General features: G+C 33.1%; 2 protein-coding genes across 5 annotated transcripts; one reads left to right on the top strand and one right to left on the bottom strand.

Annotated features, from left to right (window-relative positions):
• The first annotated feature begins 3,306 nt into the window (after nucleotides 1-3,306).
• On the top strand, nucleotides 3,307-8,729 carry LOC111994035 (uncharacterized). Of its 2 annotated transcripts, XM_024025894.2 has the most exons (8): nucleotides 3,307-4,623; nucleotides 4,720-4,785; nucleotides 5,620-5,764; nucleotides 5,853-6,071; nucleotides 6,519-6,738; nucleotides 6,860-7,055; nucleotides 7,164-7,279; nucleotides 8,399-8,729. In XM_024025894.2, exons 1-7 carry the CDS (start codon nucleotides 3,323-3,325, stop codon nucleotides 7,273-7,275), a joined length of 2,259 nt encoding a protein of 752 aa, XP_023881662.1. In that variant the 5' UTR covers nucleotides 3,307-3,322; the 3' UTR covers nucleotides 7,276-7,279; nucleotides 8,399-8,729. The 2 variants fall into 2 exon arrangements, with proteins under 2 accessions (XP_023881662.1, XP_023881661.1); XM_024025893.2 differs by lacking the exon at nucleotides 8,399-8,729 and having other exon boundaries at nucleotides 3,308-4,623; nucleotides 7,164-7,603.
• A 2,332-nt stretch (nucleotides 8,730-11,061) lies between these two features.
• On the bottom strand, nucleotides 11,062-14,660 carry LOC111994039 (probable RNA-binding protein ARP1). Of its 3 annotated transcripts, none has more exons than XM_065768009.1 (7): nucleotides 14,126-14,660; nucleotides 13,211-13,409; nucleotides 12,947-13,079; nucleotides 12,457-12,574; nucleotides 12,291-12,327; nucleotides 11,962-12,205; nucleotides 11,062-11,871 (listed from the first exon to the last, which is right to left on the bottom strand). In XM_065768009.1, the coding sequence occupies exons 2-7, from the start codon at nucleotides 13,397-13,399 to the stop codon at nucleotides 11,783-11,785; spliced, it is 810 nt and encodes a 269-aa protein (XP_065624081.1). In that variant the 5' UTR covers nucleotides 13,400-13,409; nucleotides 14,126-14,660; the 3' UTR covers nucleotides 11,062-11,782. The 3 variants fall into 3 exon arrangements, with proteins under 3 accessions (XP_065624081.1, XP_065624084.1, XP_023881666.2); XM_065768012.1 differs by having other exon boundaries at nucleotides 13,211-13,399; XM_024025898.2 differs by lacking the exon at nucleotides 14,126-14,660 and having other exon boundaries at nucleotides 13,211-14,065.
• Nucleotides 14,661-24,758: the final 10,098 nt, after the last annotated feature.

Raw genomic sequence — 24,758 nt, 5'->3', positions numbered from 1 at the left:
GTCAATAAAGTGCTTGTTTGGCTAATGCTTATAAGCTCAATTCTTTTAGCTTTTAATTTTTATGTACAATTTTTTAAAACTTAACTTTTTCTTATATTTTTTTTCACTTTTTTAGAGTACAAGTATACTTTAGCACACTTTCTACAGACTAAAAAAAATACTAAATAAGTTATTTTCAAACATATACAACAAATAGGATCTATGGTAGCAATCAAATACATTAGTTTTGCTTTCTTTTTTGGCTAAGAAGTACTCTTGCTAGTTGTGTTGTGTGTTTGTACATTACCTCTTTTTATTTAAGGAAACATTACCACTAAAAATAAATTTGTCTAATATCAAAAGTGAATTCTGTCAAGTTATAGTTTATTTTTCTTTTCTAAATTTTGTAAGTAGGGTCTTCTCTAAAAAATAAAAAAATAAAAAAAATTGTAAGAAAAATTTGTAGGTAGGATCTTTTTTTTTTTTTTTTTTTTTTTTTTTTTTGAGAAACATAGGTAGGATCTTTTAATTTCCCTGCATGGCTGCTTCTCATTTATTATGGGTGGCGTCCTTACAACTCCAAACTACTACTACAAAAGTTAGGCCCTGTTGTAGTGGTACCTTGGTTATATAATATATTGTAAGCTTGTTTAAAAACTTTATATACTATTTTCGTGTTCGTGTATTCTAATAAGTATTACTATTTTTTCAAAAAAAATATAGGAATGTTTATCTCACATTGGTTGTGTGTTTTAGAGTTTCAGTCCTTATAACCCTATGCTATTATTACAAAAGTTAGACCATTTTATAGTGGTATTTAGGTTATGTAATATATTATAAGCTTGTTTAAAAAAAAAAAAATTATTATGGGTGGTATTGGTGAGTTGAGGTGGAGTATACATACACACACACATATATATAATATAATATCTAAAGGAAGCATATTCTACAAGAAGTGGCTGTAGTTTAGTGGTAAGAATTTCATGTTGTACACTTTGCACCTTGTTGTTAAGTTTATTGTTAACTTGGATGAAAATTCAAAGTTTAGGGTGCAAAAAGTGTATTAAAAAAGTTTAGGGTGCAAAGTGTAACATGAGGTATAGTTTAAAGTGGTAAAGTGTAATTTTCCTTAAAACGAAAGAGAATTGTTGGCGGCTCCCAAAACGGTGTTGTTTTGCTGAAGAAGAAACACAAAACCATAGACTGCAACACCAAGCCATTTGCCCAAACTCAACACGATGCTATTCCATAGCCATTCAATTACACTTTACCACTCTAAACTATATCTTATATTACACTTTCTATCATAAACTTTTCGAATGCACGTTTTGCATCTTAAATTATAACTTTTGTTATATTTTGCACCATGCTATTAAGTTGTTGTTAACTTGGATAAAAATTCAAAGTTTATTGTTAACTTGGATAAAAATTCAAAGTTTAGGATGCAAAGTTTAATAAAGAGTATAGTTTAAGGTAGTAAAGTGTAATTTATCTATTATTTTTAAGACATTGAGAAGAGAGGCAATTAAATCTTTTCACGTAGTATCATATTTTGCTATCTAAGTTAACAACAAATTTTTGTACAAAGTGTAACAATGATTATAGATTAGGGTAAAAAAGTGTAGGGTAAATTCTAGTAAATACAGGTTTGGGTTAATGACAGTTAGGTATTAGATATTTTGAAAATGACCAATTTGGTTATTAAAAGACAAAAAAACCCTTACACTGTTAACCTCTTAACCCTCCGTTAATTGTCTTTCTCCCTCACAGACCTACTCTCCCTCTTCGGTGGTTCCTTTGATTCTTACAGCCAAAACCCTGCTTTCCCTCTCTAACCTCAGATCTACTACTACCACCATCACTGAAAATCACCGCTGGCCATAAAACCCAAAGAAAAACACAAAACCCAATAACCCATGATACCACCCCGCAGCATCCCACCACCACCCACAGCTCACCCTTACCAGATCACAGCCCACCACCATCACCAAAACCCTCAACCACCAGCCAAATTAAACCAACCATTACCATCAACCATCGACCAAAATTAACCAACCACCTCAACCACAACTGCAAAAAGCAACCCATTACAACCCATAACCACCTCAATCCACCAATACCAGATCGACCTAAACCACCAAAAAAAAAAAAAAAACCCCAAGAAAGAAGAAGCCACAACTAGATTAAAATCAAAACAAGCTGGTAAGAGAGGCAGCAATCGGTGGTGGAAGCGTCTTTCAACGGTGGTGCTTGAGAACGGCTGTGTGGCTTTAAAACATGGCTGAGATCGGTTCAAATCATGGCTTTGATCGGTGAAGGAGGCAGAGAGAGGCGAGATGAGAGGGAAGAGGTACGAGGAAGAAGAGAGGAAACAGAGAGGGTAAGAGGCTGTTTGGATTGACAATTTTCATGACTCAATTCTCAAAAATGGTTGGACCCATAGCAAAATACTTGTTTGCCTGCACCAATACTCTATGTCCATAACTTTATTTCCAATACTCAATTTTCTACTTTTTGAGTTATGAGTTGTGGAAATTGAAAACAACTTTTGCCTGTTTTCAGTTTTCAATGGCAAACTTGTAAATACTATTACAAATCCGGTCCCACAGTCAGATTTTTGCTCCCTCTTTATCTTTTTTTTTTTCTTTTTGTCTTTCATGGGTCTGGGACTGTCTGCTCATTCTCTTCTTCTTCTTTTTTTTCTTCTTTTCTTTTCTTTTCTTCACTTTCTGGGTCTGGTTTTTTTTTTTTTTTTTCTTCTCTTGGTTGGCTATTCGGTTCCTTTTTTTTTTTTTTTTTTTTTTTTCTTCTTTTCTCACTGGTTCGGTTTGCTCTTTTTTTTTTTGGTTTGGTTTGTTCTGGGTTTTTTTCTTTCTTTCACTAGTTCGGCTGTTCTATTTTATTTTTTTTTGTTCTTTTTTTTTTTTTTTTTTTTTTTTTTTTTCACTGGCTTCAGTGAGTATGGGTACTGAAAAAAAAAAAAAAAGCTGCTCCGGGTGACAGGCCATGGGAACCACAAATAGTGTGAAAAATATTGAGTGATGAAAATGAGTGATGGTGCCAAACGGGTGTGAAAAATTAAGTAATGAGTGATGATTGATGAGTTATGAGTGATGAGTAATGAGTGATAATAAAATTGAATGACAAAAATTGAGTGATAAAAAAAATTCATCACTGTGTAAGGGTTAACTGTGTAAGGGTCCTTTTTTTTTTTTTTTTGGTCTTTTAAGGACCGAATTGGTCATTTTTTAAAGTATCTTGGACCTAACTGTCATTAACCCACACCTGTGTTTACTGGAATTTACCCAAAATTGTATTCGAAACAGATTAAGGTCCAAAGTGTATGTGTAACACGAGCCTATTCAATTTCAACCTATTTCCAAATCAAAACCCCACGAACCTATCCGAGTCCTTCCTTTTCCTCCAGAATTTTCCACCAACGCTCTTCTTCTTCTTCGCTCTCTCTCTCTCTCTCCCCCGTAAACCCAAAACCATGGCCAAAGAAGCAGACCCAACCTTAGGGTACCTTACCCGCAAAGACACGGAGGTGAAGCTTCCGAGACCGACACGTGTCAAGAACAAAACTCCGGCGCCGATTCAGATCACCGCCGAGCAGATCCTCCGTGAAGCGCGTGAACGACAAGAGGCTGAGATTCGGCCCCCGAAGCAGAAGATCACCGACGCGACTGAACTCTCCGAGTACCGGCTTCGCAAGCGGAAGGAGTTCGAAGACCTAATACGCCGAGTGCGATGGAATATCAGTGTTTGGATCAAGTACGCGCAGTGGGAGGAGTCTCAGAAGGACTTCAATCGAGCTCGCTCCGTTTGGGAACGAGCTCTCGAGGTGGATTATCGGAACCACACGCTGTGGTTGAAGTACGCAGAGGTGGAGATGAAGAACAAGTTCATCAACCACGCCAGAAACGTTTGGGACCGTGCCGTCACTCTCTTGCCTAGAGTGGATCAGTTGTGGTACAAGTACATCCACATGGAAGAGATGCTTGGCAATGTCGCTGGAGCCAGACAGATCTTCGAGCGGTGGATGAATTGGATGCCGGACCAGCAAGGTTGGCTTTCCTACATCAAATTCGAGCTCCGTTACAATGAAATAGAGCGAGCTAGGCAGATTTTCGAGCGGTTCGTGCAGTGTCACCCTAAGGTCGCTGCTTGGATTCGCTACGCCAAGTTCGAGATGAAGAATGGCGAGGCTGCTAGGTCGAGGAATGTCTATGAACGAGCCGTTGAAAAACTCGCTGACGATGAAGAAGCCGAGCAGTTATTCGTTGCATTCGCTGAATTCGAAGAGCGGTGTAAGGAATCAGAGCGTGCTAGGTGTATCTACAAGTTCGCTCTCGATCATATACCGAAAGGAAGGGCTGAGGACTTGTATAGAAAATTTGTAGCGTTTGAGAAACAGTATGGAGATAAGGAAGGAATTGAGGATGCCATTGTGGGGAAGAGGAGGTTTCAGTATGAAGATGAAGTGAGAAAAAATCCATTGAATTATGATTCATGGTTCGATTATATTCGATTGGAAGAGAATGTTGGGAAGAAGGATAGGATTAGAGAAGTGTACGAGCGAGCCATTTCAAATGTGCCTCCTGCTGAGGAGAAGCGGTATTGGCAGAGATATATTTATCTGTGGTAAGTAATGTGGTTGAGAATGCAGTTTGAAGTTCGAGTAGTTCGAGTTCATATGCTCAATTTTTGTTGCTGATTTTTTGATTGTGTGATTTTTAGGATTAATTATGCATTGTATGAAGAGCTTGATGCAGAAGATGTGGAGCGCACAAGAGATGTGTATAGGTAAGTTTGTTATTGTCAAAAACCTTTTTTTTTTTTGGTTGGTAAAGTTGATGTACTGCATAAATTTTATGTTTAGACTTAAAAATGTGGAAGATAGCTCTAACGGATCGTGTTGTTTACTACTTGTTTTCAATGTATGCTTTTGCATGATGTTGTTCATACTTCACTTGTATTTGTTGCTGTGTGTGGCCAAAATAAATTCAAGGTTGTGATTTAAATGTTTACACGAGGTGGTGTTGTGTTTCACATGCTTTTTTGATGCAGTTCTCTTTCATTTGTAGTTCTTGTTTCATGCATAGTATACGGATCCTCTACCATAACTTTGTGTTCAATACCCGTGTCTGTGTTTGTGCTTCCTAGTTTATACAAATGAGTGTTGAAAACAGCACCAAAAAAAAAAACTTAGTTTACATTTTCAGTACTTCAGTTTTTCTTTATGGTTATAACTTATAAACGATGTGACTGTTGATTACTTAATACTTGATCATAAATTTCAGTTATGTAGGAGATTTTATGTTGTACAATCAATTTGGTTTCAAGTTTTTTTTTTTTGTTTTTTTCTGTTTTTGTTTTTGTTTTTGTTTTTGTTTTTGTTTTTGTTTTTTTGGTTCCTATGAACAATTAATAAGGAATTGTAAGTGTTTACAACTTGGAAATCTCTCTGATGTACATTCGTTATAAAAATTACTATATGAAATCTGTTAATGCGAATTAAGTTACTTACACAGTCATTCACAATGGTACTTGTAACTGGTTTTCCTATGTATGATTCACACGAGTGGACAAACCCAAGTGACTTTGAAGAGATTGCTCACTTACTGTTAATTTTTCCAGGGAGTGTCTGAAGCTCATTCCTCATGAGAAATTCTCTTTTGCAAAATTATGGCTTCTAGCTGCTCAATTTGAGATACGGCAGCTAAATCTCAAGGCTGCACGACAAATCCTGGGAAATGCAATTGGCAAAGCTCCTAAAGATAAGGTCATTTACTGATTGAGTTTAAATATGTACTATATTTGGCATATTCCACATATTCTCACACTTGTGATTTTGCTTTTTAACCCAATAGATATTCAAGAAGTATATTGAGATAGAGCTTCAGCTTGGAAATATAGACCGTGGCCGAAAGCTTTATGAGAAGTATTTGGAGTGGGCGCCTGAAAACTGTTATGCATGGAGCAAGTATGCGGAGTTAGAGAGATCTTTGTGTGAGACTGAGCGAGCTAGGGCAATCTTTGAGCTTGCAATTGCCCAACCAGCACTGGATATGCCGGAGTTATTGTGGAAGGTACATGCAATAGTTTTTCAGAAAATTTTCTGTTACTCATAAAAATGAAAGAAGTTATGTCAGGATGATGTTTGTAGATGCTGTTTCTTGATTCATTCCATAATTTTTCAGTAAATTTTCTGTTACTCATAAAAATGAAAGAAGTTATTGTTTCTTGATTCTTAATCCTGCTATTCCAGAAATAATGAAAAAGGGGCCCTTTGTGATAAATAAATGAAGTTCATTCATTTCTTTTTGTGACCTAAATTGGGTCAGTTCTGTCTTATAGTCTGATTTATTTTGCCACTTGATATCCCATAATTCTGCGGATGTGATGATCACTTTTTTGGTTACTAGTGTAGTAATTTGACTTGATTGTAAGAAAGCTTTGGCATACTTTTTTAAAGCTCGTTTACTAAATTGATATTTAGATAATTGGTAATAATACATTTATTTATTTTGTGACAGGCATACATTGATTTTGAAATATCAGAGGGTGAATTTGAAAGGACCAGAGAGCTTTATGAGAGGCTTCTGGATAGAACTAAGCACTTGAAGGTCTGGATAAGCTATGCAAAGTTTGAGGCGTCTGCCATGGAGGAGGATGCTAAGGGTTCAGACTTGGCAGAAGATGATCTCCAGGAGCATCATCATGAACAGAAGAAGCAATGCATTCAGCATGCTAGAAGTAAGGAATTTTTGGCAAAATCTTATTGTTTGCTTCTTTTAGTTTATAATTTGATTTGTGTTTAAATTCCATCACAAATAAAACAAGCTCTAACCCTTTTCTTTTGTTTTCTATGAATCAGGGGTTTTTGAGAAAGCCATTAACTACTACAGAACATCTGCACCTGAGTTAAAAGAGGAAAGAGCAATGCTACTGGAAGAGTGGCTGAACATGGAGAGCAGTTTTGGGGAGCTTGGTGATATTAGTTTAGTCCAGGCTAAGCTGCCAAAGAAGCTGAAAAAGAGGAGGCAGATGGTGTCTGAGGACGGTCCGGCTGGGTATGTTAATTAACTTATAAAAGTCTTATTAAGATTTGATATAATTGTGTTCCTTACATTCTCTAGGCTTTTCCTTATTTGCCAGTACTAACAAGTTTAAATTGGCAGGTATGAGGAATACATTGATTATATGTTCCCTGAGGAAACTCAGACGACTAATCTTAAAATCTTGGAAGCTGCCTATAAGTGGAAGAAGCAAAAGATTTCTGATGAAGACTAGCATGGTAACCTGTTTTTGTAGAATTGTAGCTTTTGGTGTAAATACACAATTGTTTTTTTTAATGTTAATTGGGTGAAAATGAAGTAGTTTAGCTGCTAATCATATTTTTCTGGAATGAATGATTGCACCCCCAAAATCAGTTGAGGGAACTTAAGAGTTCTACGGAGTGTCTAGATTAGATTCTGAGAATTTATTATCATAGTTATGAAACAAGCATATCCTTCTAGGCTGAAATTTATTTTATCAATTCCTGAAATGCACTTTGAACTGATTGTTGATTATAGATAGTGTAATGTGATATCCACTGTGGAGAAATTTTTCATAGACATCTTAATAACTTATGGTGCATTTACTCTGTTATTAGTAATGCCACAGATATGGTAAGCTCTAGATGAATTTGCTACTGTACATGGCATTGGATGAAAGTTATATATTGCATGCCTTTTTGATCTTAAGTTTTTCTTTTATTTGGGTTAAGAGAGAGTTCAAAAATGTAGCCAACAATATGGTTAAGTGCTGCTGTCTATAATTCAGTACTGATCTGTAACAGTTCTTCCCTTCCCCTTTCAGTCTGGGAGTTTTGGAAGGCTAATGTTGGATTTTCTTTTTGAAACTGATGTTGGATCTTTTTCAGTTTAATGAAAAGTTACTAGTTTATTATATATTAAAAAAAAAAAAAAAGGTTCCCTCCCCAATCCCATGCCCTATAGGTAATATGGAATCAATAGTTTAAGGGTTTAAAGCTTTATTTTTTTTATAATATTCTCAGCAACTCATCCAGATGAACTTGAATTTCCCTTGGATGAGGGTCTGAAAAAAAAAGGGAGAATGGGTTGTGCAAGTGCAATAAGATCAGGTTGTAAATCTTATTAATGTTTTTTTTTTAATACCAGGTACGGAAAGTACAAAGCATAAATGTTTATTTAGTACCAGACATATCCATTACACCTTGAATGTTCTGATAAAAAATAATGAATGCGATAATTTGTTGCACTTTTAATTGTCTAAGATCTGCAAACAGTGCTCTACTTATCCAACGGGTCTCCTGGACTTGTTGCCAACTGTTTTTCAGTTCCTTTACTGTTGGTGAGGACCCAACTGTGTTGCTTTTTTTTGACTGCAGCTTGTATTGTTATCTGCCTAGCTGTAGCTTTGGATTGGGCTTTTGTGGTATCACAAGCTTCCAAAAAAAAGTTTCCCTCCCTATCAATGCCTTGGAATGCAATGCCACTTCTTGTACTTTCCTTTATGTTTGGGACCATCTGCTTTGATAAGGAGCTGCCATTCCTTTCTAAATTGGCTTGATGTTGGAACCAATGCCACTTCCCACATCTGTTGTGCTTATTCTCACATAAATCCATCATAAGAGGACCATTTTAAGTGCTACTTAAATGTTCACATGTATAAATTTCTAGGATCATGAATATTGTGAACTAGACTAAAAAATTACAACTACTTTAGAAAGTGGCAAGGATAGTGTCCATAATCCATATGATGTATGTGGTCCTTATGGTGCATCATCATGCATACTAGTGGAAAATATGAGGGGTGGTTGGGGGAATTTCTCCCGATTTATTAGAAACAAGTCAAAGCTGTATAGGCTTTCAAATTCCTTGCATAAATTTGTATTCTGTAACACATCAAATTTTTCCAAATTTCCAATCAACCAAATGAATTAAAAACAAGTCAAAGCTAAAGGGGGAAATCTAAAATTTAGATTAAAAAAAAAAATTGAAAATAGAAACTCAAAACATGAAACTTTTTAAAAAAAATCAATTTAAAAACATTTATGAAGTTAAAATAGTGGAAAATTCTATAATTCTAACCTTGTAAAGAGGTCTTCAATTTCCCATTTCCTCGTCTCTATTGCCTATTGGTAATTTACTAATTTACCGACATATATTGTGGAGGAAGCATGACCAGCCATATCTAACACAAGGCAGGGGTTTTTTCCCCCTACGCATTTCCTAATGGGCTGGAATGCAATATGGAAAATAGTGGCAATGCGATTTTAGGCTACCACCCGTTTTCAGGCCCCTTTTAATGTTTTGTTATTCGAATGGAGTTAATGGACTACATATGTCACTTGTTTTATTATAGTGTTTGGATTTTACATGGGTTATGAAGGTCAGGTTTTTGGGTTGCTCTTTTATCTTGGTTGCACTTCAGTTATTACATTGAGCCAGTCAATGACCCAAAGTAAAAAATAATAATTCAAGTAAAGTTGTGAGCACACATATTTGACTGTCAAGTAGCATAAGACAACATTTTTATTTTTTATTTTTCAGATTAGAGCAACATTAATTTCACCTAAAGCTAGTCCATTTTATTTTGCACCAATCAGAACAAATTATGTCAGGAATATGTGAAAAATGTTATATCCTTAAAGACTGATTGATGACAACATGCCTCCTCCAACTGGCTACAGTAGAGCATCAGATGGGTTTTGCCAGCTTTATCACTAGTGGAAGATCATTCTGAGAGGTATGAGTATCAAGTCATAATTGGGCTCCTCTTGGTTTTCTTAATGCTGAGGAAGATGACTTGGTTCAATGGATTTTGTCCCCTAGTAAATAGATATGATACAGATTCTACACAAGTACTTAAACAAATATTGGCCAAGAGATAAACCCAACCTGGTTTCATAGAGAAGCTCGGAGCTTTTAAGATTCGACAATTGAGATAAGCCAAATTACTCTATCCAGTACCCACAATTTATCCTAAAAAATTTGGAGGATATATTCTCTCTATTGTGATGCATGATATACTCATCTTGCATACTTTAACGAAAACGAATTCAAAATTGTTTAAAAGGAAAAGATGATGCTGCACCTTTATCCTTTGTAACAAATAATAGTGAAACTTATAGTATATCAATCAACGCTCACTCTTTTCCATGACTGAATAGTCTGGCTTTGGTATAGTGGGCTATTATCATTATCATACAATGAGGAAAGAAGCTTTAGAAGTAAAAGTGGAAAAACTGTTTTCTTCAGCCCCCTTATCATCTATTTGCCACGATCGCTTCTCCTATAATAATAATTTTAAAAAAAAGAGAGCAAAAAACTGTTTTCTTCAGCCCCCTTATCATCTAAACCCTTCCAAACATTTGGATTGAAACATGCTTTAGGCATTTGATGATTTCCTAGCTTGAGTTGAAGAGATGCATTGTTTTTTAGAACAAGCCCTTATTTAAGATGTATTTTCTTTTTGTTATGAATAATATATCAAAAAAAGAAAAAAAATTGAGTCATCAATTGCTTGATAATTATAATGATCAGGCCTAAGTAAAATTGTCACTATTAATTCTGTTACTCTTTATTTAGAAAAAGAAAAAAACGATCAAAGTTTTGTTTATTATTTCTATGTAAAAAGCAGGTACTAGGTACAATCAACTTTTTTATTATATAATATAAGATATAATTTATTTAATATATGATATTATTATACATGACAAGGGAAAATTTGGTTTGTGTATCCATCATCACTTCTTTAAGGAGATATATCTACCGCAGGATAACTTTTGTTATTAATATTCTTATTATATGATATTATTATTATGTCATGGAAATCCAACCATATCATAGCACATGGAATTTCAAGAATCACAAGCATACGTGTGCGGCAAGATCTGCAAGCCCAACTTTGAAACAGAAAAAGGGCCATCACCCATTGACCCACTGTGAGATCCCCTTGGATTCTAAACGCATTCTATAGTGCCCAAAAGATGTGACCATGCCAACGAAGAATCACAATGAGTAAAGAATGCCGACTGAAAGCGAAAGATGAAAGATAAAAAGAGATGATTGTCTGTAAGAAAAAGAAACCAAGAGAGACACAATCTTCTTTTTTCCCAACTAATCCTATCTTAAAAAGTACCAATAATGAAAAATGAACAAACAAAAAAATTACAAGTTAAATGGCTGAGCTATCCGAGCTCACCTTTTCTTCTTGACCAACCAATCGGGGTTCAAAGATACAAAATCAATCTTTTGAACCCATTACTGCCAGTATAAACAAGTTAATGTCATTGGATGCTCTCTGCGTCCGAGACATTACCATCTAGCAATTAGTCTACAAGGTAGAATCCAAAGCCAATATTTAGTTTCTACCTTATGCCAATACATAAATGAATATGGTTGTCCTAATCCTAACAACTACTTAAAATTTATAAAAAGACTCCCTACAGTTCTAGACCAAACATGTATGATGATGAAGATGGTAATATTGGGGCATGAATTGAAAAACGAAGCAAAGATGGTTAGCGGAACAAGCTTTAACATAGCTCTATATGCCTGTTCCATGTATGAATGGATCCCCATGCTGAATTCTTGGATTCCTTTCCCTTGTTATGCTAGCTGATCAGACATCCTTTTGAATCATATCAGTAACTTAATATTCTTTCCTTATTCACTTTTTTCTCCTTTTGCTCGTGACCCTTTTCACCATTTTATCCATGTTGTTAGTCTTGTAAGAAGACGTTTTCTTTTTTTCCTCCAATGGAATTTTAAGTTGATGAATTCTGTTCAGAAGCTGTCCCAGAGGCTTGTGTAGCACCTGCAGCTGTTCCACTCACCCCTGCTGTTGATGTTGCACCTATTGCATTTCGCATGCAAATTCTATGGTAAGAATGGATTGTATTTTACTTAAAAAATGAACACTGGAGAATGGTTTAAAGTATATCACCTGTGCTATTAGTTGTTGGCATTGAAGAAGGAAGAGAAAGTATCCCAGTAGAGCCATAGTTCTGAGGCAAATATGGGTACTGTACCATTTGGGGATATTGAACTCCAAAACCCTGAGCCTGGCTACTTTGTGGGTATTGTGCATAGAATGGGTAAAAATTGTGGTACATCCCAGGTGGTCCTGCTGCCCCAGAGGTGGCATAATAAGGAGAGAATTGTTGACCCCCATAAACACTGTAATAGTTCTGTAATATTGACATCAAACTCAAAATCAAGCAATGTAATGTAGTATTTACCATTTGCAATATATGCACACACAAATGTACTAACCATAGGATACATAGCATCTTGGGAATATCCAGTGTACCTGAAAGTTGACCAAAAAGATTTTTAAAGGGTGAAAAAAACACAGATTGATAGGGAATAATAACAAACCAATGAATAGAACAAAGTGTTAATTAGTCTAATATTTTTTCCTAGGATCTTTCTAGCTTACCCATAAGCTGAATAAGGAAATGTGTATTGACCAGTTGGTTGATGGTAATATGCAGATGAGGATCCATGATAACCAGGTGAAGCTACCAAGCCAGTTGCCGGTCTAAACCTTCCTGAACCTGACATTTTATTTTAAAACAAAATCACTTTTATTTTTGGGGGTACCCTATGACATTCAGATCCATATATATATATTTATAGCATCAAAATACATATTCAGTGAAATCCATTTGCAATAGCTTGCTAAGGTTGAAATAGAGACTGGAATGATAATGAGCATGATGTGTTGGATACCTATAATCCAACATCACTCATTTCGACATTGTCTCATGAATCCATATCAGATGAATACTCAATGATCATTGACCTTGGCTACAAAGTTGATATTGGAGGTGTCCATTAATTGTCTATATGTCATTTTCTCAACAAAAAAAAAAAAAAAAAGAATAAAATAATAAAAAGGGAAAAAAGAAATGAGAAAGATGGGAGACCATGTTGAGGAGTTGGTGGACGAGTCTTCTGGGCACCAAGAGATGCAAGATTGCAGTTTGCTCTCCTTCCATCAATCACGGGAGATGGGTTTTGACATGCTCTCATGGCTGCCTCTGGATCCTTAAATGTAACCTAAGAAACCAAAAAAACAAAATAAAGACCCGGTTTTTTCTAGTCATACAAACAAATGAAAAAACATAGATATAGGCAAATGCCATTGGAAAACTTATAAAGGATCCAAATAGGAAAGGAAATGGGCTTACAAAGCCGTAACCCTTGGATCTCCCAGTGTTTTTATCCGTGATAACAACAGCCTCCAAGATCTCACCAAACTGCTCAAAATACCTTCTCATTGTATCCCTTTGAGTCTCCCAAGCCAACCCACCAACAAAGATTTTGGTTAAAGTTGTGTCATTGTACTGCCCCGGATTGTTGTTGTTACCACCCACCATCTGAAATTGCCTTTGTTGAGACATGAAAAATATCAAACACACACAAAAGAAGCAAAGCAAAAGTGGCAAAAACCCCCCAAATGAAAGGCAAAGATAAAAAAGAATAAGAACGAAAACCCAGCAGAAGAACAAAACCAAATGATCTCTCTCTCTCTCTCTCTCTCTCTCTCTCCCCAACCCAAATATAGAGAGAGAAGAAAAGAAAAAAAAAAAAAGAGGCAGAGATTTTGGTAATTAAAAGCAGAAAGAGCCAATTTGTTTTTTTGAAGATCACATCAATGAAATCACAAACACTCGTGCACTTGCGATTCCGTTTGTTGTTGTTGTTGTTCTTCTTCTTTTAACTTCGTATATATTTCTTTTTTGGTTTTGAGAGAGGCCTATAATAACTGCCACTTTTTCCACAAGCACAACAACAACAACAACTCCTCAGATTCCTCAACGATACTCCGTAACGAGAATATCATTACTGTTGAGGTTGGAAAGGAAGGGAAAGAAAAAGGAGAAACTATCTAAGAAAAAATATTTATATACAACGCAATTAATAATGTTATATGACACACAGAAAGAGATTCTAAGGAAAGAGAAGGAGAACAAGAAAAAAAAGGAGAGCGACAAAAAAGATAGTAGTGGGCACCCACGACAATAGTAAGCATAGAGATAGAGATACAGAGAGAAAGAGGTGTCCAATGCAACATGCACTGTATTAAAGACCAAAAGACCAACCTTTTTTGCTGTATCACCACTTTCTCTCCGCTAAAATATTGTTGTTGTACATGTTAAATAATAACAATAATATATATATATATATATATTTTTTTATATATTTGTGGGAGGTGGGTCTGCTCAGTGCTCACTGTTGCCTCTCTGCCTTTGCATTTGCATTAGCATTAGCGCTATACAACTACGACAACAACAACATATCTGTGCTTCGCTGTATTCAACCTTCCATTTTTTCTCCTCCAACCTCCTCTTGTTATTGCCTGCCTCTTCTGTTTATGGCATCTGGTGGGGCTCAATGCTCCAGGATATGAATGATACCCCTGATAGACACACACACGCACTCTCTCTTCTCTCTCTTTCTCTGTTTGGTCCTGTTCAACTTCCTCTCTGATGCTGCAGCAATTCTCTTAACCGAAAAAGTACAAGAAATGGGTTTATGTTTTGGTGGGGCAAAACTTTCTGGCACAACCTTCTAAACTCTCTCTCACACACACACACACTCTCTCTCTCTCTCTCTCTCTGTTTTTTTTTTTTTTAGTATTAAAAAAAATGATGGGTAAATAAGTGAAATTAAGCTGAGAGTAATTCCGGGGGCACCTCAGGTTTTGATAATTAAGCAGTGTCATTCCCTGAATTTAGCACTAATTGAAAACTCAAAACTACCCTCTCTTTTTTTTTTTCTCACTAAAAGTCTAAAATGGGTGTAAACTGTAAAGCATTTACTCACCTTAACCTATCTTATCAACGTCCTAGATTCACCAAAACATCAATCGTGGTCCATGGTCCTCCTGCCTTTTCCAAATTTGTCTAAAGGGGTCCCCCTCTCTTATCTCTAATTAATGGTTTTCAAAGTCTTCCTAATCTAACTACGTACGTTACATACATAACACTTACTTGCACTGCATTATCATTATTATAATTAGTTCTACAACCGCGTGAGGCAGAGTTGTCAACAGCTGACCTTACGCTTGGATTGGGATTTAAAATTTGAGTTGACATATATAGAAATATGACTTTGCCTATCAAAAAAAAAAAAAAAAAGACTTAATTAATTATGAATAATGTTAGAGATTAGACTATTTTACAAATTTTTTTATAAACTGCTGACGTGGTGAGTGATTATTGATAAACGAAAAAGTGATATTAATGGTGAATCTAGATGAAAACCTATAAGAGATTGGCCATATCAACATTTTGAAAAAAATATTGTGAAATAATTTGTGATTTTTACAAATTGTTGATGTGGTGGGTGATTATTGGTAAATGAAAACGTGATATTAATAATGGACCTAGATGAAAACATATATTCTATAAGAGGTTGGTCACATCAATATTTTGTAAAAATATTATAAAATAGTTTGTGACTGTAGTATTACTCATTAATTATATATTATAATAAAGAATATTAGGGATGTTTGCGGTACGGTTTTAAGCCAATTTGAGCACCGCACTTTTGTAGTGTAGTTTGGCCAAAACAATTCGAAAAAGTGATATTAATGGTGAATCTAGATGAAAACCTATAAGAGATTGGCCATATCAACATTTTGAAAAAAATATTGTGAAATAATTTGTGATTTTTACAAATTGTTGATGTGGTGGGTGATTATTGGTAAATGAAAACGTGATATTAATAATGGACCTAGATGAAAACATATATTCTATAAGAGGTTGGTCACATCAATATTTTGTAAAAATATTATAAAATAGTTTGTGACTGTAGTATTACTCATTAATTATATATTATAATAAAGAATATTAGGGATGTTTGCGGTACGGTTTTAAGCCAATTTGAGCACCGCACTTTTGTAGTGTAGTTTGGCCAAAACAATTACTATATTATACTTTAGTTTTGTGGTCACATGTGCAGTGCGGTGCATTTTGGTGTGGTGTACAAATACCAAAAAAAAAAATACTATTAAACTTTTGATTTTGTGAGTGTGAGAGTGTGAGATGGAGTATTTAACCAAAATGAAGTTTTTTTTTTTTTTAAATTTTTTTAAATTTTTAACGGAGTTCGAATTTGGTAAGAACGGTGTGTAAAACCCATGTTTTACACCATCTAATAAGAGATTTCCACATCATCATTTTACTTAAAATTCAATACATCCTACTACACCTAATAACATTTTAATAAACTCTTAATTTAGTTGGATTTATATATGGGTATTCGAATTGATTGGGTATAGTTGTACATATTCTTAAATATGTGAATATGATAAGATGATGTGGTATGTTGGGATTGGAAGGGTAAAATATGAGTTTTACACCTTATCCTTACTGAATTTAATCTCTTTTTAACGTGAAACTTTTTTTTTTTAATATAAGATAAAATTTCTATTTAGTCTAATCTAAGTATATATGTGTGTGAAACTCTTTCTTGGAAACTTGAATTCCGGCCCTTATCTCTCACACTCCACAAACATTTATACTTGTGGAGTGATCATCATACCAAGGGTGCACAATGATATTCTTTTAGCATGAAACTTGAATGTACTAAAACTAAGTTGATCACTTACTTTATATAATATTAAATTATTAATAATAATTTAATATAAAATAAATATATATATATATATATGTGTTTAGCATGGTATAGTTTTGTTATCATAAAACCGCACCCCACACCACAACACTACCACTTGCGGTGTGGTGCGGCTATTCCATTTAGTTGGTTTGGGTGCGGTCTTGAACGATTTGGTGAACACTCCTAAGTAATACCATTCTGAATCTCAACAAATATTATAGACCTTGTTAAGAAATATGTAGCTTAATGGACACTTTTTAATGGTTTTTAACAGGTTCATTTTTTTGGGTAGTATTTAAATTATACCATCCGCTTCTGATAATTGCCCTCTTTATCCGTTAAACCAAGATATCCTTACTGAATTTAATCTCTTTTTAACGTGAAACTTTTTTTTTTTAATATAAGATAAAATTTCTATTTAGTCTAATCTAAGTATATATGTGTGTGAAACTCTTTCTTGGAAACTTGAATTCCGGCCCTTATCTCTCACACTCCACAAACATTTATACTTGTGGAGTGATCATCATACCAAGGGTGCACAATGATATTCTTTTAGCATGAAACTTGAATGTACTAAAACTAAGTTGATCACTTACTTTATATAATATTAAATTATTAATAATAATTTAATATAAAATAAATATATATATATATATATGTGTTTAGCATGGTATAGTTTTGTTATCATAAAACCGCACCCCACACCACAACACTACCACTTGCGGTGTGGTGCGGCTATTCCATTTAGTTGGTTTGGGTGCGGTCTTGAACGATTTGGTGAACACTCCTAAGTAATACCATTCTGAATCTCAACAAATATTATAGACCTTGTTAAGAAATATGTAGCTTAATGGACACTTTTTAATGGTTTTTAACAGGTTCATTTTTTTGGGTAGTATTTAAATTATACCATCCGCTTCTGATAATTGCCCTCTTTATCCGTTAAACCAAGACAACAATTAAATTTTAGTGTAAGTAAAAATTGAATTTCGAACTTGTTATTCAATTAATTGAGCTAACTATAACTCATAATAAGCTCATTTTATTGTGTTTAAGGCAAGTAGAGAAGCAATAATATAAGGAGGAAGGAGAACATTGTCTTTTTGAAGATGGTGGTGGAAATATAGGGGCACCCATTTTGATTATTTAAAAATGAATTTTTGGAATAAAATAGTAAGAAAAGGAGTAGCGTATTTAATGATGAAATAAAAAAATAGGGAAACGAGTGGTAAGCGTGGTATGCGGCATCTAAAATGGTGAAATGGGATAAAGATTAAAGAGAAGGGGAGGAGAGAGAAGAGGTAATTAGAGATCTCTCTCCACTAGACATAAATTAAAACACTGAAACCGAATCATGACTGTCGCTACCACACAACGGCTTTGGACCGTCGAAGAGATCGGTCAAACTTCTCCTTTTTTTAATCATCATTTTCCATCTTCTTCTTCTTTTAGTCTTTTTATTTTTATATCATATTTCTTTTTATTTTTTTTGACATCAATGATAGAAATCATATTTCTTTTTATATATATACTATATTTTTACCACTCTTTCCTCCTTTTCCTTATTTTAAATTTTATTTTTAACACTCTCTCCTCCTTTTTCTTAAATTTTTTATTTTATTTTTAACACTCTCTCTTCCTTTTTCTTAATTTTTATTTTTTATTTTCTTGGCTGAGCTTTTCTTTTTGTTTATTCACATTTTTCTCTATTCATTCGTCGGCTCTCTTGGCGGCTATTTTTCTGTTCTACTACTACAACCACTAGCTAGCTGGGCTTCGGACAGTGGGTGTGACTGTGTGAGAATTGAGTTTGCTAATTTCTAGTTTTTGTTTTTGTTTGTTTGTTTTTTTTTTTTTTCTTTTTCTAAACCAAACGTTCATTAAGAAAAAACAAGAACAGACGGGGTCTAATTTCCACAAACACTGAGAGGGAAGAAAGAACTTTGCAAAGTAAGAAATAAAAAGCATCAAAAACAACATTTAGCAAGGACATGGGCGACCCCATTAAAATCTCTACTGACCCATATGAAAGAGAAAATGGAAATTAAAACTTTCTGAAGTCCTGAACATTTGAGAAAATGTTGCAAATGGTATCAAAGCACAACTTTGAGTCACCTTTCAGCACAATCTCAGAAAAACCCTTCTCCCTTAGCCAACTGAAGAGCTTAAAGAGAACAACATTTGCTTTTTCCATTAAAGGATCCATAGCTGACTGCTCTTTATCTCAGGCTTTGATGATCATATATACCTATATCATTTCTAGCCACCATTTCTAAGGTTGAATTCCATTTTTTGTTTTTGTTTTGCTCAGTGCTAAAAGGTTGAAAAGTACTTATCATTTCCCCCAGTTGATCATGTTACTTACACAGTGTGAAAGTTTGGATGGACATATAATTTTACCAAACCTGTTAATTCAATTAAATAACAGTTCAATTACATGTATGTCTTGAAAAAAAAAAAAACTTAATAATTCATTCTTTTCTTATTACAGAGAATGTCTCTCTTGATATTAACTTTATCAGGCTTCCTAAACAGGTGCAAGATGGTTTTCATATCATCATGTGAGCATCACATGTACAAATAGTTTGTACCAGCTTTTATAATAATTACAAACAAAATAATGATCGCCTTTGACAAAACTTGATTGTGCGTGTCACATATTGCGTTTGAATTTGAATGTACATCTATACATATGATTAGAATATAATCATTGGTTTCCACATATGATCTCAAAAATACCCCTAAAAATGTCATTTATATAGCTTAAAAAAAAGTAAAAAAATAAATTTGATTGCAGCATAAGCCTACAATTTCACTCAGTATATTTTTATTGAATGTGAATTTTAACAATTCCACTATTGAATTACAATATATATTTTTTTATATCTTTCATGTTTGTAAAATTTCTAGAAGATCAAAGATTAATAGATATTTTATCAATCAAATCATTAAATTTTAAGTTTTTGTAGTTTAAAATTATGCATAAAAAATAAGTTTATAGATCAAATAGTAAATATAATCCAATTGACATTAAATTTTACAAGTGTGTTAAGGATATAAGGTATATACAATCTAATAGTTAAATTTTCAAAATATGTAGCCATTTTAATTTTTTAAGTTGGACTTATAGTTTTATGCTACAACCAAGTTTGTCGCCGAATTTTGTTCAAGAAGTAAATATAGACGAATAATTAAATAGTAGAGTATTTGATGTCTACTTAGCTGAAATATAAAAAATAATTTGTTATTATTGTAGGTACTCAAGAATTCTTTGCCTTTGGCTTTTTTGGCTTGATTGCCTTGCCTTGCCTTTGGCTTTTTTGGCTTGAACACCAAACTAATGGTACTCTTACTCCATTGGTTCATCCCTTATAAGGTAGAAAGAAGAAAGACATCTTTCCAATGTGGGACAAAAGAATTCAAGCCAAAGGCAAGGCAAGGCAATCAAACCAAAAAAGCCAAAGGCAAAGAATTCTTGAGTACCTACAATAATAATAGATTATTTTTTATATTTCAGCTAAGTAGACATCAAATACTCTACTATTTAATTATTTGTTTATATTTACTTCTTGAACAAAATTTGGCAACAAACTTGGTTGTAGCATAAAACTATAAGTCCAACTCAAAAAATTAAAATGGCTACATATTTTGAAAATCTAACTATTATATTGTATATTCTTTATATCCTTAACACACATGTAAAATTTAATGTCAATTGCATTATATTTACTATTTGATCTATAAACTTATTTTTTATACATAATTTTAAACTACAAAAACTTAAAATTTAATGATTTGATTGATAAAATATCTATTAATCTTTGATCTTCTAGAAATTTTACAAACATGAAAGATATAAAAAAAAAAAATTGTAATTCAATAGTGGAATTGTTAAAATTCACATTCAATAAAAATATATTGAGTGAAGTTGTAGGCTTATGCTACAATCAAAATTTTTTTTTCTTACTTTTTTTTAAGCTATATATATATATATATAATAGATTAAACCCTAGACTAATAGATTTTTAGTATAAGTAGGAAACTTGGCTTGCACACAAAATAAAATTAGGCTTGGGCCTATGCTAATGGGCCAATATATGTCTAAATTATAGTTAATATTATATTATTAGAGTTAATAAGATAAAGTAATTTTCATTTATGAACTTATGAAAAAATTGATTCACCAACCATGTTTTGTAAAGAATTTTATATTTTTACTAAGAAATGTGCTATATATATATTTATCAGTAAATTATAAATAATAATTTAATATCTTATTAACTTATTTACAAGTTTAGACAATACATAATTAGATTGTAGGTGGGCAAAATATGGATAAGTCCCGCCCACACAAATCTATGTAAGTATATTTTGATACTTATAAACCTATAAATGTGTAATAAGCTAAATTATAAACTACACCCCTAAAGTTTGAGGGTGTTTGGATTTTATACCCTGAAATTTCAAAATTTGGATTTTATCCATTGAAATTTGAGGGTGTTTAGATTTTATACCCTAAAGTTTTAAAATTTAGATCGTATCCTTTGAAATTATATTATGTTTGCATTAGTAGCCTCTCCATCCATGTTTTCTGTTAAATGTCATATAAACTTGCTACACATGTTTAGTTCATCTAAAAAAATGATACCACATTATTTTATTATGCTGTGCCATTTTTAATTATTTAATTTTTTTAGGCTACAAAAATGATTTGAAAAATCCAAAAATCTCAAAAATTTAGGGGGGTAAAATTTAAATTCTACAACTTAAAGGTTGTAAAATCCAAAATCTCCCAAAATTTAGGGGTATAGTTTACAATTTAGCCTATACAATATTATATGCATTCAAATCTATTGAAGTTTATACTCATGAGTTTTTTCACATACATATTATGTTTACTTGTTTAATAGTTAAGTCTAAATATAGATCTGGGTTGCGCTTGACATTAGCTTAAAAAGTCTTATTTATTTATTATTATTTAGCTTATTTTTGCTATTATTCATGGGTCTCATTGTACTTTTTGGTACTATTTATGAGTTACACTGTACAATTTTAGTTACTTTTTAACTTTATCTATAGTGCTTTTAGCAAAAAATTTTTAATTTCAATTAAATAAGTTGTTCCCAGATAAACTTTTGATATGACCTTTTTTGCTAAATAAATGAATATAAATATATATTTTTTTAAGGCAAAGTTGTTTATTAAGAACTCAATTCATTTATAACCTTACTTTAAATAAATGAATAAAGTAAAAAGTAAAAATAACAATAAAAAAGTAAATGAGGTTTGTCAAATGTAAATAATGAACTCCACTTAAGGAAAATGTAACTCTCCTTTTACTTCGTCTACTCCGCCGTGGGGTTTCACGAGTGTCCTAAACTCATTTGTTAGAATTTAGCTGGGCCCATGTTGATTTGGAATGACCCTTTTGCCCTCCCATTAATTTTGGTTTTGTTTCAGGCTTCCAGCTGTGGGTCTTAGGTTGGTTATTATTAATTTTTTGGGTTTTAGATAGCCGAGTTCGTCAATTTGGTTTAGAGGTTTTGCTGCATGGCCATGTTAATGGGCCTTGAGAGTATCTTCGTGGGGCTCATTTTGGGCATCCTTATGTGCTGGTTCAACCCAAACTTGTGGGCTGTGCTTGCTGGCTTTGTGGATCCAATTTAAATTTGGTCCAAGTGCTTGTTTAGTTAGCAGCTCGGTCTGAATTTATGGGTTATTGTCTAGGCAGAATTGTGGGTCTTGCTTCTGATTCCAAGGACCAAATTTATGGGCCGTTGATCTGAATGGTTGGTGAGCCGAGTTTCATAGGCTATATTAATGGGTTACATGCCTTTTTCTTGATGAGCCGAAACTGTCGTGAACCTCATGTTCATTTAAATATAATTTATTTTTACTGAAATTAAAAATTAAAAATTAAAAATATTGTAGTAAAATAATTTTTAAATGTGTGAATAGTACTATAAGACCCATTTTTAATATTTTTAAATGCATTCACAGTGCATTCACAGTGCGTGAACAGTGCATGCACTATTCATAAACAGTGAATTTTGTCTCTAAAAGTCAATAACTGCGGCTTTAAAAAAAAAAAGAAGAGAAAATGCAAAAGAGGAAAATGCAGACGCTAAGATAATTGGTATCCAAACGGATACCCCTAATAACTTTGACAAGTGATATAAAAGTATGCGAATGTGTATTTGTTGCTTATATAGGGTCCGTTTGGATATAACTTATTTTTGCTGAAACTGAAAACTGAAAATACTATAGCAAAATAATTTTTAAATGTGTGAATAGTACTGTGGGACTTATTTTTAATATTTTTAAATGCATGAACAGTGCATGCACAATGAATGCACTGCACTGTTCATAAACATTAATTTTTTCTCTAAAAGTCAATAACTGTGGCTTTAAAAAAAAAAAAAAAAAAAGAGAAAACGCAAAAGTGGAAAATGCAGACGCTGAGATAATTGGTATCCAAACGAATACATAAGGTCTGTTTGGATATAACTTATTTTTGCTGAAATTGAAAACTGAAAACACTGTAGCAAAATAATTTTTAAATGTGTAAATAGTGCCATAAGACTCATTTTTAATATTTTAAATGCATGAACAGTGCATGCAGTCGTGAACAGTGCATGCACTGTTCATAAACACTGATTTTTGTCTCTAAAAGTCAATAACTACGGCTTAAAAAAAAAAAGAAAAAAAAAAAGAGAAAACACAAAAAAGGAAAACGCAGACGCTAAGATAATTGGTATCCAAACAGATACATAACCTTTTTTTTTTGGTTGAATTTATACTAGTTCTTAACCTTAACCCGTGTTTCGCACGGCTTTTTTTTATTTATAAAGTATTTGGTTTAAAGTTTATAAAACTTTACCTACCTTATATCTCATTTAAAAAAAAAAACTCGATCCTTAAACATGCAATTTAAAATTAAAAAATGTAAGTCTTGATATTTCATTATTTGCACATTTTAAAACAAATTTTTGTTGAAGCCTTGATACTTATACAAATATGCGCAATATCCTATCATCCTTGATTATTTTATATTGTAAATAGGCTTTTTAAATCTCAACCATTCTTGAAAATTCCTTCATATGTAAAGAATTGAAAACTCCAAATATAACATAACATTTAATGTTGAGTTTATACACATGGACAAAAAGAAAAATAAAAAAGAAATATCATAACCCAAGAAAAGCTTTAAAATTATAATCTATTAAAGAAAAAGAAAAGGATAAAAATTTGATAGAAGTGATAGAAACAAATAGTAACATTTTTTTCCTTGGCACATCATCCAAACAGAGCACAATTACAAAAGAACCATAAGTAATACATAGAACAGTTTAAATTAATAAGAATAATGTCTCTTAAAAGATACATTTAGATTTCTTCATTCCAAACAAATATATAGTACACACACATTTTAACTCATATCAAGCAACTTGGAGAATTACTTTATTTCATTTTAGGTGAAACAACACTATTGGTCATTAAAGTTTACTCCATGAGTGCAATTAATTTCTCAAGTTTTAAATCAGTCCTATTGGTTCCTCAAGTTTTAAAAACATGCAGAATTAGTCCTTATCTTTACCACTGTTTGTGGTTGTTAGGTTCTATACTTGTGTAGTTTTGATGGCAAACACATGAATACAAACTTGTCTAGATATAACTTATAGACTTTATAGAATTTATTAGGCAATGCTCAAGATGTTGGTATTCAGTTTGCAAGAACAGGAAAGAAGCTGATTTAAGTATTTGGATTTCTCATAGTTTCGACCGATCAAAACTGAAGTTCGACCGATTGAAAATCGTAAATTAGATTAGTTTGCAGATTTAAAGCCTAGCCCATCACCCAATCTACTAGGGTTTCATGCCACTTATTCTACACTATAAAAGAGACTCTATAGGACAGGAAAAATAGGGAGAGAGAAGTGCCTTGTGTGCCTCCTATTCTAGATTGGGGTTTTTGTAGGGAGAGAGAAGTGCCTCTTGTGCCTCTTGACCAAAGTGTAGCACATGCACAAAAAGAATATAAGGTGTAGCATCGGTTTAATTACTTTATACTTAAAATTGATGTATACTATTAGGCTTGATGCCAATTCATAT

Source organism: Quercus suber, unplaced genomic scaffold (genome assembly GCF_002906115.3).
Source record: "Quercus suber isolate HL8 unplaced genomic scaffold, Cork oak 2.0 scaffold_26, whole genome shotgun sequence".
In the NCBI taxonomy this organism is placed as follows: Eukaryota; Viridiplantae; Streptophyta; class Magnoliopsida; order Fagales; family Fagaceae; genus Quercus; species Quercus suber.
The sequence above is the reverse complement of the archived record's forward strand: the minus strand, read 5'-3'. Positions and strand labels throughout refer to the sequence as shown.